This window comes from Seriola aureovittata, chromosome 21, assembly GCF_021018895.1.
Source record: "Seriola aureovittata isolate HTS-2021-v1 ecotype China chromosome 21, ASM2101889v1, whole genome shotgun sequence".
Lineage (NCBI taxonomy): Eukaryota > Metazoa > Chordata > Actinopteri > Carangiformes > Carangidae > Seriola > Seriola aureovittata.
The window spans coordinates 18,106,539-18,123,854 of record NC_079384.1 but is presented as its reverse complement, the minus strand read 5'-3'; the positions used below and the strand labels follow the sequence as shown (position 1 = coordinate 18,123,854).

General features: G+C 40.8%; 1 protein-coding gene across 3 annotated transcripts in view; it reads left to right on the top strand.

Annotated features, from left to right (window-relative positions):
* LOC130162674 (corticotropin-releasing factor receptor 1-like) overlaps window positions 1-17,316 on the top strand; it is an 83,116-nt gene that overhangs the window by 11,524 nt on the left and 54,276 nt on the right. Inside the window, exons 1-4 of one of the 3 annotated variants that reach the window (XM_056366451.1) lie at window positions 6,294-6,892; window positions 10,597-10,684; window positions 14,752-14,799; window positions 15,222-15,347. In XM_056366451.1, coding sequence (XP_056222426.1) covers window positions 6,863-6,892; window positions 10,597-10,684; window positions 14,752-14,799; window positions 15,222-15,347 — 292 coding nt within the window. In that variant the 5' untranslated portion in view covers window positions 6,294-6,862. Of the gene's footprint in view, window positions 1-6,293; window positions 6,893-10,596; window positions 10,685-14,751; window positions 14,812-15,221; window positions 15,348-17,316 lie in introns of those variants that run through there. The other 2 variants (XM_056366450.1, XM_056366452.1) reach the window with 2 other exon arrangements.

Below are 17,316 nucleotides of genomic sequence, written 5' to 3'. Positions count from 1 at the left end.
AACACAATGACAGCTCATCCAGTGCACAGATTGCAATTTCATCTGTGCTGTTATCATCTTACACAACCACCATCTCAACCTCCGTGTCAGGAGTGCAAAATGGACTCACACATTTCACAAACCAAAATGACTTTTCCCCCCAAACATGATTGTCAGGAAGTAATCCCTGAAAGAGTATCGGAAATTAAATGCTGTGTGCGTTTCATCCTGTGCTGAAAACCACTACATTCTTTTTTTGTAATCAGAGGACAATAATCCTGTCCTCTCCCCACTTACAGTACAGAGCGTAAATGTCATGGCTGTTTTGCATGTGGATGAGAAATGCTAATGAGGCTACTTAATGCGTTAAAAAAAAAAGAAAGGAAGTATGGATCTCCAAATGAACCTACTCGTGTCTTACAAAGGTTAGTGGTGCACCTAAACACAAAGCCCGTCTTTGTCATGCGACCTTATTAGCATGCACCGAGTTGTGTCATGTTCGGAAGGTGCTACTACATCCAGCTCTGTCATAAAATCAATACACCATCTTCCGAAGGCTTCACCAATAACTCATATTGGCTTTGTCACAAACCTGGTTCAAGGACTGACTCTTGAAATTGTTTACCACATGAAATATCTCTGTACGTTTCGGTGTGTGAGAGGAGAGAAAACGTAGTGGTTGGAAACATGCACATCATAAATATACAGTACGTTGTTCTCCTTCAGTGCATAAGCAGAACCAGTGCTCCTTGTTCTCTGCAGCATGATGCCTTTGTTCGTTCCTCAGACACCCGTCCTGACTATGCCTGCAGATTGTTCTGTGGAGACCAGTGTGTTTTAGACCGCTTTGTGTTTGTTATTGTTGGGGAGCTCTTGATGTGTTGCTCTGAATGTGCCAGTAAGACACAGTGCACAGATGTGGCAGAAACGCAAAACAAGAATCAGCATGAATGCACATGCCTGACACACACACACACACACACACACACACACAAACACACACACACAGACACACACACACACACACTCACACTGCTTGGATATGAAGCCGATGCCTTTTTCTAGGTCACCATCTCACTGAGTGACTTGACAAGTTTTCTCTCTCAAAAAGCTTTTGAAGTTTGCTACAGTGATTGGATGAATGAATTTATGATTATGCGACAACTGACAACTGATGCATTTAGAATTGCTTTAAAAATTTGACAAAGCAATCCCAGCTCGCTCACTCACTTGTTCTTGAGCTCTCTACTGTATCACACGGTCCTCATCTGCATTGCTGATGGTTCGTCGCTCAGGTGTGACTTCCCATTAATCTCAGCACCTCTACAATGTTCGTCGTAAAAGTTGAACTTGACAGAAGCTGATTCATGATCCACTTAATCGCACATCCTGGAGCTTTCAATCATATTGCACTGTCTTCATCAGCTCAGTAAGGTAGCGGTTAAAAGGGGAAGGTTCTCAGTGACTTCTCATGCACGTTAACTCAAAGGTTATCAAATTTTGAAAACAGCAGTTGACAAAATAATCTCAACTCAAGTCCGCTCACTCACTTGTTTATGAGCTTTCATCTATATCACATGGTCTTCATCAGCAGGTTGAGTTTGTCTAATTTTCATGGAAAAGTAGACGTAGGCTCCTGACCTTAGAAACAGCAGTTGCTAAAACATTCTCAACCCCAGGTCAATTTATTTGCTTGTTCTGGGAGTTTCGGCTGTATCAAATGGTCTTCATCAGCAAAATTAGGTTGTTCTCTTTTCAATGAATTGTAGATATTTAAACTTTCTATGATTTTGACCATGATTATCATGTGTCGTGATCTTCCTTGGCAGATTGAGTTTTCTTAGTCACCATGGAAATGTAGACGTTTTCCTTAAAAAGGTGAGCTTAATATTTCATTCTTGAACTCAGGAACAGCAGTTGGCAAAACAATCTCAACTCAACCTCGGATGACTGGCTTGTTCTGGAGCCCTTGACCGTAACAAATGGTCTTCTGCAGCAAACTGGTAATTTAGGTAATATGAAGACACTGTGTGATGAAGTAAAAAGCTCCAGAGATGCCACGGTCACATCATGTTGGGTAGATGGGAAAGATTGCAAAAAACTTGCATAACAGTGAAGTAAATCAAACACAAAATGTACCCCAGACACAATTATTGGCACCTCTCACTAATAATTGTCTGCAGAACCTTTGGCAACAATTATAGTCTCTAAACATTTCTTGTAGCTATCTAGAAGCTACTTGTACATGTCTGCAGGTAGTTTCTGTTACTCTTCTACTGCTATGTGTTCAAACTCTTTTAAGTTAGCAGGAGTCCTTTTTGCAGTGGTAGATTTCAGCTTTCTCCAATAGTTTTCAATGGGATTTAGGTCAGACTTTGAGCCCTCCTTCAAACAGAAAAGACATTTTTACCAAAGCTAAACTATAATTATTTGCCATAAATGGTCAAATAGTTGACATAAGTGTCCACGTTTGGATAAGTAATTTAAGTGGACACTGCGGTGGACGTCTTAAAATTGCTTTTTTGGTTTGACCAACAGTCCAAAACCCAAATATAAACAATTTGGTATCAGATAGGACCAAGAAAAACAGGAAATCCTCACATCTGAGAAACTCGAACCAGTGAATTTTGTCTTTTTTTTAATCAACTCAAAGGACAAATCAATAATGTTCAAACATATTCCTCTCTGAAAGAAAATGATAACAGTTTTACCAAGGTATATTCCTTCTCATGCAGCTATCTCTATCTCTACATGGTGGGTCTATAGGTTACACATTTTCATCACCGAAGAGAGCACCGTGTTAATCTGGGTCTTAACAGGGGTGAGTGTTGTTCATTACATAAATGTACTGCACCCCAACATGCAATGAACGCCTGCTCTGTCATCGTCCATGCATCTGGAATGACCCTTATCACCGGCGATGTCTCATGTCTAGATTGAAGATAAATTGTGTTTCAGATTAGATGAAAGGGGGGGAGGGGTGGATCACAGTGTGCTTGATGGTAAATTCATCCAGCCCCAGGAAAAGGGATTAGAAAGCCCGTCTTACACAATCTTCTTGAATAAACGCAGGTGGCCGCTCAGAAAATCCGCATCAAGACCAAAACCAATGGTTCCACTAAAGCATAGATAACACCTGTCCAGCTGATTAACATGATATCTTTCAGCACCTGAATGCTAGTCTCATAGACAGGTGTGTGTGTATGGTTTGTGGGTACACTGTGTCCTACAAGGAGTAGGCTTATACCAACAATTTGAAACAGTATTGTAACCACATAACCCAGTTTGCTATGGTCTCCTTGTTGCCACCACTGACACTTCATGAGATGGCATACTCAGGGGAGGGCACTGTCACCTTGAATTAAAGCATCTTTTGAATAATGCCTCTTTGCACGTCACCGGGTCTAAAGAAAGCTTTAGCACACTGTGTATAAAGCATTTTGTGCACTCAAAGCCTCAGTGGTATGTTAGTAGTCTTGCCATCCCTCCTTCCTGCATGTGAGCATAATATAACATCTAATATTATAATGTGTTGTGTAAAATATTCATTTGGATTCAAATGTGCAGGGACAGGAGTATGACAGAGATTTAAGTCCTTGCAAAATCTCAAATAGGACAGCAGTTAATGATTATTCTCGTTAATCTGTTGATTAATTGTTTCTCCTATAAAATGTCAGGCAATCGTGTGACAAATGCACAATTTCTGAGAGTCCAAGGAGACGTCCTCAGATATCTTGTTTTGTCCGACCGACACTACAACACTCAAAGATATTCAATTCACAAAGATAAAACACAGGAGACAATCTGAAAATAATCACATCTGAGAAGCTGGAACCAGAGAATATCTGGCATTTCTCAATGATAAATGTCTTAAACCTGTGTTTCTCAACCTTTTTGGCCCGTGACCTCTTAAATTGAAGAAATGTGAATGAGCATGAGAACGAGCAGTTCAACCACAGAGTAATGTTTCTGGCTAAGATCGTTCCTTTTAAGGATTTTTACAGCCTTGAAGAGCGTGAGGTTGCTACAGGTAATATATCTATATCACAAACCCATGAGGAATTATAACCAGACTGTGCACTTCTCCTCAGCTCTACAGTGATTTAATGTCTTTCAGCTTATTGTTTTGGTTTTACAACTTTACTTTAATCTCATCAGTTTCAGCTGCAGCAGGAAAACCAGGAAACCTACATGGCTGATTTCTTCTTGGCCACTTGGGGGCAGTGGAAACAAGTAATGAAGACAAAGTTGACATATCATCACCTTTTGAGTTAATATGGTGAACTTGTTTGTAAACAGTTGCTTATTTATGCATCCAGCAGTAACAGAGCAACATGATCATTCATTTTGAGTCATGTTTGTCCCTCTCTTTTGACTCTGTGTTTGGTCTCCACCAGCTCCTGAGGGAAATCTCTGGCACTTTAGCTGCTAAATGCTCCACTATGTTCACCAGCTGCTCTCTGACTGTGTCTGTCAGCTGTTTGCTGCTGAGCAGGTAGATGACAGTGGCTTTTTTATGGCTGTTTCTCTGAAAACAGCTGCCTTGTGCAGCCAAAAATGATGTTATGATAGTGATGTTAACCAGAACAGTGAAGTTGTGTCCGGACAGATAAACAATGAGCTGAAACTCATTATAAAGCTCTGTAAAGCTGAGGCTGGCTGCAGATTCATCTGGTAGCTCCTGGTAGGTTCATCAGTTCAAGTGGCCCCCAAAGTTAAAACAGAGTGAATATTGGAGTTACATTTGTCAGGTGAGCAGAAACACGACTCTAATGCTAATGTTGCACGCATCGTCAGAAAGACATTGGACTCTAACGTTGGACAGATGTTAAATTTTAGTTGGAAATTAAAATCAGGTTGACATCCAAACCCAACGTTGCCTAACTGACATCATGATATTTAACAGACGCTTAGTAGACATTGGGTTTTGGTCACCATACCTCATGATGTTGGTGAAGATGGTGTCTGCATGAGAAGTTTGGAAGACGTTGGATTTTGGTTACTTCACAACACAATTTAAAGTGACTATTTGTACGTTTTCTCTGCTGCCAAATGTGGTTTCTTCCTGGGAGCCGGTGGTGGTGATTGTTGCTTGATAAGAGCTTCGGCCATCGTTGTCGTTATAATACATGAGGTTATAATAGGTCTTCTGAGCAGCACTGTTCAGGGCAGATTGGAGGCTACAGTGAGTCGCTATGGGAAAGTTGACGAGACGGGCTGTAGTTAACTGGTTGGCGTGCTAACTTCAGTAGAAGAAAAGACGTAATAGAGACAAGAGTTAACGTTGGTGTTTTCTGTCCACCTCTGGCGACAGCTCTTGGTGAGTAAAGAAATTAAATTTGATGCTGAACTCGCAACGTTTTTTCAAGACTAGTGAATAGCTGTTAATGCTAACGTTGGCTATGTAGCAATAGCAAAACTTACAAATAGTTCTTGTAAGATGAACAAAATATCAAGGTCAGTGGTTGTTGGTAGACTGTTCTATGTCGTCTATCGTCTTCGTTGACGTTCTCACATTCAATTTCAACTTGTTAAGGTGAAAATATGTGACGTGTTTAGTTTTTGCTTCTGCTGCCCCCAAGTGGCCAAAAAGAACACAGTTGGATTTTTAAAGCTCCAGTATAAAAAAGACAATTTTGTATGTATTGTAAGTATTTCTTTCTCATCCCTTTAATCAGCTTATGTCTTATTTAAATTTGAATCCCTTTGTTTGCAATTAATTTGCAGTTGATTAACTAATTGATTGAGTGATTGTTTCAGCCATAATCTGCATACACAAGCATTAGAATTATAAATCTGTTTAAAGAGCATGTTTTTTGGAACTCATTTCTATTGGATTTTAGGTTATTTGAAAAGATCCCGAGGGATGCTTAACTTTATTGACACAGTAGGACCATCTGTCCGTCAGTAGCCCACAGCCAAATCTGTTAACTCAGAGCTCTGGCACTAATTCATCTGTAAATTGGGGCACATGTTAAAAGGGTTCCCTTTCCTGGACTGCTTAATAAGAGCTCTTCTCTTCTCTTCAGTGATGCGCACGGATCCACACCCACCCTTCCAAAATCAGTTTAGCCCGGGTCCGTCTTTTAACTTTCCTCGCGGCAGTGACATCTAGATTGCAAAGGGATTAAAGATTAGGATCCGGACCAGCGGAGAGCTGATGCATAATTAACTCCAAGACGAGAAACTGAGTAGTTCCTCAGTCGCGTCCGATACTCCCCGACAAAGTGGCACAACGTGGGCGGCGCGTTGAGGAGACGGTCTATAGGCTACCACCACGGCAGGAGTCAGAAGCTGGATATGCAGCAGGAGGTGGGGGGGGGGGGGGGGACATGACGGTGTAGCTCCGGGTAACCTGCGCAGTAAACCATGCGTGTAAAAGGAGTTTTGTTTCGGGGCCAGCCTTGAAGGGTACACGGCGGTGCCCGGCTGATGGTGCGCTCTCTCCGCGGTGGATTCGGTTTCCAGTCCTGTAACACAAACTAACCGGAACGACTTCATTAGAGCTGCCTGTTCAACGACAACCCGAGCTGAACGGAGAGGACAGTTCATCACCCGGAGGCCAGCTGAAATGTTTGTGCTCCCGGGCTTTTTTTTAATTTATTTGATTAAATTACCGTAATGGAACATAACCTCTGATATCACCCGGACAGCTGACTTGGAGACCGGTTGGTTTCCTTCTGGCTACGCGCTTTTGCTTGTTCACATTTCCAACAACAACATATTTGGCACCATCAGAAAAAAAAAAAAATTGTTGCAGCGACTTTTCTTTGCACAATAAAACTCAGAGGATAGTCTCTGTGGAGTGTGCCCCGGATTCCATCAAGTCAGAAGAAGAAAATTAACGACACATGAAAATAATGTGAAAAATAAAGGAGTGGAAATGCGTCGCAAATGCTTCTTTCTGCTTGAGGTAAGTTCTGCGCCTTTTGCGCTTTGACCTCATCTTCTTTTCCCTCATCTTCTTAGACATTTAATTAAAGATATCGGAACAAAAGCAAGTAGATCTGTTCTTATTCTCGCGGATTGCAGCTGAGTATAATCTTGATGTGAAGGGATTTAACACTATCATCCCAACCAGATGTCAGTTTTGGATATTGTCTCCATGTCAGAGCTATTTTTAAAAAAAAAAAAAAAAAACATCCATTTAAAGCAAGAAAAAATAAACCTTCTCTCTTCTGAAAGGTTTGAAGCAGGAGAGTAATCCAGAGGGAGATTTGGGGATTTTTTCCCCCCACCTTCCCACTGGAATATTGAGAACAATCTGCATCATATTATTTAATTGAAGTGCTGAAGCTGCCAATGTTGTGTTTACTTGTAAACAGAAACATGACTCTGGGGTTAAGATGGCATGAGAAAAAACAACATGATTCCTCTTCCTATCAGGAACTCAGATTCAGATGCTGGAAAACCAGGATTTGGGACACTGGGGATTAAAGCGTGTTAATGCAGCAAGTGCACTCCCTCTCACTCCCACTTCCCATTGCTTCCCCGGATAAGAAAAGTGGACAAAGTTGAGGCTTAAGTTCAAATCTCTAGTCTAAAAAATGCTTCACTGAGATCAATTATCTGATACCATCTCTCAACATGGAGAGCCCACAGAGGCAACAATACGGCCTGGGATTTGTTGCACTCATAGGAGACATGAGGATGATGTTGTTACAGATGCCCGAGGTGAATTACTTCATCTACCTCCTACTCTATTGTGTGAGGAAAACTGTCGCACTAAGAATAGTAAAGAATCCTCTGAACCCTTTTATTTTTGAAGCCCCCCTCCCCTCGCTTTCTATTCGCGTCCACATTGTTGTGATTTAAGAGCACACAGGGCGTCCACACTCACAGCAACTCACATATCACATGCCTGCTCAGGTCAAACTAGAACTTGAGTGCTGGACCTGAATTCAGTTTTATGGTAGAAGAAGAAGTCAGATCTGAAGTTAAAGAAGAAATACCGCCGGGTAGAATTACTCTAGGTCATGCATTCAATATTTTACTTGAGTAAAAGTACAATTGTTGCAGCTGGTAAAGATGGAGCCAATTTTAGCCACTTTATACTGCAGGGTGGGTTGTGAGCCAACCTTTATCTCATTGATTATATTATAAATAGCACGATATTCCCATCTGTTAAGCAGTGGAGTAGAAGTCGAAAGTAGCACTGAAGAAATACTCAAGTACTTGAGTAAATGTACTTCTTTTTTTTCCCAATGCTGTTAATTAATGAAACTTTATACATTAGATCTGGTTCATTTCAGAGGGAAAAGATACACCACTACTTTTAACAGCTATAGTAATTAATTATGTTGCATAATTTGTTTTATTTATCTTCATCCTCTGAAACATAATTCATTATCAAGTCAATTAAGTCTTTGAGTCTGAGGCCTGTCAGCCACTTTTGAGTTGGTTTCACATGCCGTGAAAAACAAAGTGCTAAATATGTTTATATTCAGCACAAACTCAGCTCCAGTAATCTGAGAACAGTAAGAATGTCACTGATCTGTTTTCTGTTTAAATCAACTTTAATCTACACTTTTCAAAAACCTTTTTTTTTTTTTTTTTTTTTTTTAAACAAATGCTGAGATATTTATTTATTTGGAACTCTGGACCTTGAAAACATGGGTGTTGGCTACAATGGGTGATTAAATCCTTCAGACAGTTCATCTGGTTTGATCTATAGAGTGTAAAAGAGAGTGATACTGTTTTTGAAGCCAGTGAATTATTATGGAAAAATGATAAAAATAATCTGTGTATAGTAGAAATATTCAGGATAAATCATAACTCTTGACTCTTGTAAAGGTACGTCTTTGGTTGGACACAAACCAGAAGTCGAGTGAAGTTGATTAAAGGTAAATTTATTATAATGATAATAAAAAGATCCATCCCCTTGGGGGAGTTAGTGGACACGTCAACCCAGGCACCAAAAGGTACAGAAAGCCTTAGATAGAGACTTTTACAATATTTTAAAACAAGTTGATATAATCTAAAAGGACCTTGAATAATATCACTGTACTGTGAAATAAATGTGTTGGGGTTGATTATTGGCAGAAATCTCTTTATAAACTTGAGATTTTTGCAGCTCCACCCCGACCAGCTGCGACAGAAATGCTGATCACTCGTTTATGCATCAGTAATAATGATCCTTTTTCTGTTGATAACACTTCTGTGCTTTCTTGTCACTGTGATTTTAAATCCTGGACTTTTATTTTTAATGAAGTATTTTTTTTTTTTTTTACTCAAGTGAAGCATCTGAAATCTTCCTCCACGACTGAAATAATGAACGTCTGTGTTATCCTGCTGTGTGCCTCGTGGCTGTCAGCTGTTGACCTGTAATTACCTGGAAGGAGGTGGACAGCTGGTACAGTAGGTTACTGTACCCTGATACCTGCCCCAGGATTCACAGGGCATGAAGCAGACGCAGCAAGCCGTTAGGAACCCTCGTTTGAAAGCTGAACCACTCTAGCATTTTATATGATGTGACTACGTACACTGCTGGTGTTTCACGCTGCTGTGACCAGCAGGTATGAATGTGCTTTTTACTCAAGACAGATGACACAAAAGTGAGGAATTTTAATGAATTAAAATTCATTTTCTGTCTGACGGATATGAAACGCTGCGTTATTGATGGACTGAAGGATGTTTTATTTAAGCAGGAAGTGAAACATTGGCTTTATTGGTAATAGTAGTGTCCGCTGGGAAAGCACAGCTGCACTGAGGTGTTCGGGGTCAATTAGGGAAGGCCAGTTTAGTCCAAACAAGAAACGAAACTGATGACATTTTACAGTCTTTTGTGGTCTTTCTTGCCTCATAAAACGGCACTGACAGATGCTGCCTATGTGCCAGCCCAGCAGCGGTGGTTCAGTGTTTCCACATGCAACGTGAAGCACACTCACTGGATGTTTGTTCCAACCTCCAAGGTTTGGATGGTTTCCAGATGTCACTCATAAAGGCTGAGAGAAATCCAGTCGAGATCAAAGTGTGTGGATGAAATATTCATCTGTGAACCGTGAACTCTGCTCGCTGTGTTGTCATTTAACAAAAACCCTAAATAGAGGCGTTCATATTCCCTATCGTGGTGGAAACAGAGATACTTAATGTCACACGAGATCCGGCATATACAGACGGATCCCGCCTCCTGAACTGCCTGCTGTAGTTTTAAAATTATGTGCATTATTCAATGTTTCTCCCCCTCAGCACACATGCAAAGTAGGCAACCACACACACTGTGGAATTCATCATTACAACCCCTCCTTTAAGAAGGCAATCAGTAATTTCTTCTGCCTCTATATTTTATTGAATACTTGTATCTGTAAACATGCAAGACTGTTGACAGGGAGAATGATGATTACAGACTACAAAGCGCTCCAAATTAGGAGCGCCGCATTAGGCGAGGGGAGTTGTTAATACATGCATCATCTGCTCAAGGGCAGCGAGAGTCTTTCAGTTCGATTCAGCACAACTTCATCTGCTCTGTGCGGCAGGGAGTTAAAGGAACACGAGGCAAACGAGATGTAATGTTTAATCTGATGAATCCTGACCCTGTGTGTGTGTGTGGGTGCGTGTGTGTGCGTGTGCGTGTGTGTGTGTGTGTGTGTGCGTGCGTCTCTCCTCTTGTGTTCGCAGGTGTGTGCCATTGTGAGCTTCCTGCCATCGGCCTCTGTGGCAGATCTGACATGTGAAGCTCTGCTCATGCTGTCAGGGAATTTCTCCTGTAAGTTGATGACCAGCGTCAGCGGGATGTTTACCACAAAGCTTTTAAAAGACCCGTTATAAAACCAACCTGAGAATTGAAGTTGATCCACTTGAGATTGAATTGATGTTCAGTCTTTTTCCATTTCATGATGGTAGCCGCTAAATGCCAAAGCCTCGTCCTCGATCACAACTTTTCCCTTGTGGATATTGGCAAACTGTCTTTTCTTATTATTCCATTTCTGTGCAGACCTCACAAGCACAGTAATAGCTGGTTAAACTTAAACACCCGGAGAGGACACACACACATATCTTCTTGTTACTTGCCTCTGGTAATACTCATAAAGATGTCTCAGGTAGCTCTCAGGTAGTAACAATGCTCTCTGTATTTAATATGCTGTCACATTGCTTTGTGATGAGCCCCAGCACTGAAATGTGTCATGGAGGGCTACAAATGATTTTACTTATTGATTTATGTGTTGATTATAACTGTTTGACTCATCAGTTAATCATGTAGTCTTTGAAAGGTAAAAAAAAAAAAAACCCAAGGTGACGGAGCCCAGTCCAAAACCTCAAAAATATTCAGTTTACAATGATATAAAATAGAGAAAAGCTGCAAATGCTCACATTTGTCAAGCCGGAACCAGTAAGTCCATATCTGCCAACACTCCCCTTTTTCCCAGGAGTCTCCGGGACTTCAAGGTGATCTCCCGGCGCCATCCTGTTTTGTTGTTTCTCCCAGGAAACATCAACCTCCCTCAACCTTTATCAAAAATGATCTTCATAACCACATCCATATGTTTTATGTTTATGTGATGTTACCAGATTATGTATGAACCACAAGCTAGACACACAATCCACACACATAAATACAATTTCAACCCATCTGTCACAACATCCTGGGAACCCACAGCCCAATTCAGGTGGTGTGCACAGCTGCTCTCTGCACAGGCAAGTGGAACATTATGAACAAGTTTAACTAAACCTTCTTTTGTGATCAGTTATGTATTGCGTAAATATGGAAGTAACAACACAAAATTAGATATAACTGCAGGGATGAAGCATATGCAAAGTATAGTACATCAAGCATGCTAACATGTTGGGGGCCGTGCCCCATCCACAACCAGGCAATGAGAAAGAAAATTGCACAATGAAGGAAAATGACTAAATCAATCAATAATCAGTTACAAAACATAAACATACAAAAAAGGGAGAAAAGAAAAGAAAAAAAGTTTAACTAAACTTTATGCTCATGTAATGTTTATCTAATGATAATATTAATTGACGTGATGCAATTCAAATTAAAAAATTTAAATGAATCTTTTTATGTGTTTATTATTTGGCTAAATCATTAATTATTTACTTTAAACCCCCACCCTGAAAAAAAAGTCAAAAAAATGGCACTGAATTCTCAGTCAGGACAAAACAGGACATACCACAGCTGTGTTGAGCATATTTTTTTATTTAAAAATAAATTGAAACTGCACACTGAAACTCTCATTGTCACAGATGATGAAAAATTTAAAACATTAACCAGCTCCAGTTGTGACTGGGTAGTGATGGCTGTACAAATCATATTTTTGTATTGTATTATATGGTAGGTCCTTTGAGCTAAATGTTAGAATGATTGCTTATCTCTGTCTTTAAAAAACAGCCCACATGAGTTTTCCGTGTGTGTGCCCTCACTGTGGTTAAAGGGCAGTCTTTGTTCTTCTGTAAATTTGGGATATTTGTGAGAGACAGATAAAAAAAAAGAAACAAAGAAACTGAGGCAGCACAGGGTGAGATTATCTGATATTTAGTTCACTTTATGGGTTAAACTAAGGGAATCCTATATATCCTGTAATGCATCTCTCCCTGTGCACATTTTTGAAACTCCATCTCCCCAGTTTTTAACTCAGACTTTTTATTATAAATTTAGAGTCTCCATGAATAAACCAAGATAACCCTTATCTTTATTTTCTCAGACTAAAGAGAGCTCCTCCAAAATCACAGGAGACATGATACAACTGTTTACACAGGCTGAGCCGTACTGTCCATTACTAGTAATCAGTGCTGGGTTAGTTAGTTAAAATCTAATTACTAATTACTCAACAGCGAAGGTAATCACTTACATTACTTGTTACATTACCTTTTTTAGTCAGAAAACTCAGCATTTGTGCCTTTAAACAAGTCCAGGTCCTCCACATTCACATGTCACATGTTATTTGTTGTAGCATAGCGTCTTTCAGTAAGAAGGTTACAAGAAATTATCTGGTTTTCCTGGCAAGTTGTTAGCAACCAGAACAACAGCTACCATTAGCCAACGCCAAAAGACCAAACCTCTTAACTTCGCTGTTAGCTCTCTGTTGGCTCTCCTTCGGGTCACTGTTAGCTCTCATTTAGTTCTCTGTTAGCTCTTTGTTTAGCTCTCTGTGAGCTCTCCATTGGCTCTCTGTTAGCTGTCCTTTACCTTGCTGTTAGCTCTCCATTAGGTCACTGTTAGCTCTCCTTTAGCTTCTGTTAGCTCTCTGTCAGCCTCCTACTTTGGATTGAGCTTGTAGACTTATCACTTGCTCCCCGGACTAGTAGGAAAAACAACAAAACCCCTCCCCCTTATGTCTAACAAATCACTGTCATGGGGAATGACAGGCTTATAACATTTTACTGACACCCCGGAAATCTCAGTAGCAGCATAAACAGTCTGAACACAGTGACAGTTAATCACTAACATGTCACCCAGTCCATTAGAGTTTCATCTAAATCGTACAGAAACTGAAAATTAGACATTATGGTTTCAGACAGACGGTCAACAGTTTAGAGAGATTCATTCAACATCAACAACTATCTCAACCGTACAGTCCAGACTTCACAGTGAAGCCATCATCCAGCTGCAGGACAAATCTAAGATGACCTTTTTTCTTCTGCCAGAAGTTAACCCTAACCCCCCGCACCTGCAGCCCCTGCACCGAGATTACAGTAAATACAGAGAGAAGAAACTGATGTCAAAGACACTGTTTACACCTGGTATGAAAATGCGATCTGTATCCAGACACCTTATCCAGATAAAACAAAACACATTAACGCGAGGTGTAAATGACCTGCCTGATCACTTCTGGTGGTCTGGCTCACACTGTGTTCAGGTCTTAGGTGTAAACATGACCTTTGATCCGATTTCAATGAGTAAATGAGAACCCATTAAAAAAATAACAGGTGTAAACAAATGCAAAGGCAGGATCAGTTCGTTTATCATCTCGATACAGATTGCATTTTAATGTCAGCTGTAAAAGCCAAATACAAAATAGTTGAAGTAACTGAGCGTTACTGGGATTAGTAACTTAATATAATTACTACATTTCACATTGTAAACTTAAACTACTTGTTATGAGTAATAACATTACTGTAAAATGTCACTAAGTCATGTGTTACTGCCCAACTCGTGGCCATATTTAAAGGAAGAACTAGTCGGTTAAAGTTCGGGAAACATAGATTAAATTTGGTAAAGAGAAACCAACATTGCGAGACAGGATGCAAACAGCTGTCTCCTGAGTCGAAGCCAGATTTGTGGCTTCATAACAGCATCACACTACGTTTGTTTTTGTTCTTGACAGATGAGATTCACAGTTCTCACAGCTACTACAGCCTCCCTGTTAGGAACATGTAAATGTATGTCATTATGAGGCGTTTGAACAAACGACCAGTGCTGTGGTTTCTCTGAAACTAATCCCTGCTCTTTTCATTTTTTACTGGGATTAATTCATTTTCTAACTAATAAAAGGTGTGAAAACACTGGTTTAAAAAAACAATGCATTAGAATTAAGCTTCTACTTTGCCTCTCGGAAAACCCTTATTTCTGGATATTTTCATCTAAATCTTCTTGTGTTATTAAAGAAATAATAGCCTGACCCTGGGGGCATGTCTAGTTTCATATTCACAGCTACCATCCTGTTATTGCTTGGGGAAAGGTCTGTCACCAATGTTTACTGTTGCCCTTTAATGCTTCACCCTTTGTCGCCGTTAAGCTGAATCTAATGAGATTTCAAAGCCTCTTCTAAACAGCGCAAACAAAAATCTGAGGTTATTGATGAAACTCTCCCTTCTGGATTGCAGTGCAGTCCCTGGCCGCCTCCTGGAACCAAACCCTGAGCAATGCCACAGGTCAGTGGAGCGGTGAGTCTGACACGTTGCTCTTCTCACATGTGTGAAACTGATTCCCTTACGCAGTTAGCACAAAGCAGGGTTGTTGTGGAATACCCCCACGAGGGAGACAAGTTTGATCTGAACTCAGATTATAAGGACTAACATCAAAGAGGAGAACAATGCTGGAAATAGACTGTGGCGTCGGGAGACGACGTTCAGCTCAGCGCAGCAAAGCAAAGCGCAGTTGGAGTAATCATTAAAGCTCGTGTACACAAACAGCTTATTTACTGCCAACATCATTGGAGTATTATCAGAATCTCACCATGGCTATATGTAGTCCTGAGCCATGCCAGGAATCTATGTTTGCATCTGACCTTTGTGTGTGTGTGTGTGTGTGTGTGTGTGTGTGTGTGTGTGTGTGTGTGTGTCTCGTGCTTCAGGCTCGGGACTCTACTGTGACACCTCCATCGATGGCATCGGCACCTGCTGGCCCAGGAGCAGCGCCGGTCAAATGGTGTCACGACCCTGTCCGGAGATGTTCTACGGTGTCAGATACAACACCACCAGTAAGTGCACACCGTCACCATCAGCTCCTGCCAGCAAAACCAGAAACAATAGATTAAAAACAAGATTTAATTTGATCCCCCCCCACACCCCCATCCCCTATCCGTCTTCCCCTTGGGCAAATCCTGTTTACGTAATTGTGTATACAGAAATTAACATGAGCATACAAATTAGCCAGAGACACACAAAAGTGTAAAAAAAAAACGTGTACACAAAAGTAGGGCTGCTGCAGATAATACACAATGAAGTGCCAGAAGAAAGGAGACAAGAAGACAAATAGAGCACCCGCTGTGAAAAATGTATGTGTCAGGATTTACATGGTAAAAGACAGATGGGATAATGTCACAGAGGAAACCTTTACAAGCTGCTGCTTGAGCCTGTTAAATGAAGGACTGTGTTCATTCTTAAATTTCTTAATCACTGCCCGTCAGAACTACTTTCTGAAGCTCGGTCCAGGTCACAAGAATCAATAATCTGATTTGTATTTATGTGCAGTGTCTCTGTGGATATTTTACAAAACAGATTTATAGGCTGTGGGTTTTTTGTGAAAGGAAGAAACTGGTTCAGATTTATGCTCCGGAGCCGAACTATTCTTCATCTCCTCTGTGCCACAGTTCCCTCTGAGGTCAAACTCTTCATCTGAAATTGAATGGCGACTGCAAATTATCTTCTCTGTAAACTATGTATCATGCTTTGTATGGAGGGAGAAAAAAACCAGCTCCCAAAAAGGAGAAATTTGTATTTTATATATATTTTTTATATGCCAGCAACATGACTTTTGGCATGACAGTGTCTGTTTGGTTCAGACTGAAATATTTCTACTATTATTGGATGGATTGCAGTGAAATTTTGAACAGACACTCATGTTCCCCAGAGGTTGAATCCTAGGTCCAATCCCAATGTCCCCCCTCACGGACTTTGAGGCATGTTCCCGTTAAATCCATGAGGGCTTAGGGCTGTCCCACTGTCAAACCCGCAAGGGCATGAGGGCTCAGACATTTTGGGCCTTTTATGCACATTTTCCTTACACTTGCTGCAGACCTTGCCTGAGGGAATTAACAGGAGACGCATGGAAGCGTAAAAAATGGTAAACAACCGCCACAAGACAGAATAGAATAGAAGAAGAACAGTTAACAAGCATGAAAGGAACAAACCCTAACGTTAGCATAACAAGAAAAAACAAGGTTACATGTTGCTAAGTATCAACGTGTCGCTAACTGGTGTTTCAGAGCTACAACTGTGTGTAGTTACCTGTCCAACGTTTTGTGTAAGCAAGTAGTGAATGGAGAACATAAACTATGTAAAACCAAAAGTCCCAAACCCAGTTGTGCGTAACATGTTTTGGCGTCGTCAGGGTAACGTGATATGTCACAAAGTGCCGCCCCATTCCTCGTTATACCATGTTGATCCCTTGCAGCCTCTCAGTCACACTTGCTCACTTACCAGGTGATGTCAGTCAAGCGTGTGAGGGTTCAGGGTTTAGGGGGGGCATTGAGATTGGGCCCTACTGAGTTTTCCTCTGGCACCACGATGAGGTTAATATATGTGTTTTTCTTAATGAAATTTAGTGCAAACATTGATGTTCCCCTCAATGTTGTGCAATATTTTGGTTTATGACTAAGTTGTACTTTGTGTTTACGCTAATTACAGCATTTCATTTAAACCTTTAACACTAGGGGGCAGCAGAAACAAGCTGAAACACTGAATCATCATCATTATTCACAGATCACATATTTCGAATTTGTTGGCAAATGGTTATTTATATCCGCATCCAGCAGTTACAGAGCAACATTATGTTTCATTAGGAGTGGGGTTTGTCTCCACCTGATCAATCTAATCTCTTTTAGCTCTGTGTTTGGTCTCCACCAGCTCCTGAGGGAAATCTCTGGCTCTTTAGCTGCTAAATGCTCCACTATGTTCACCAGCTGCTCTCTGGCTGTGCCAGTCTGCTGTTTGCTGCTGAGCAGGTAG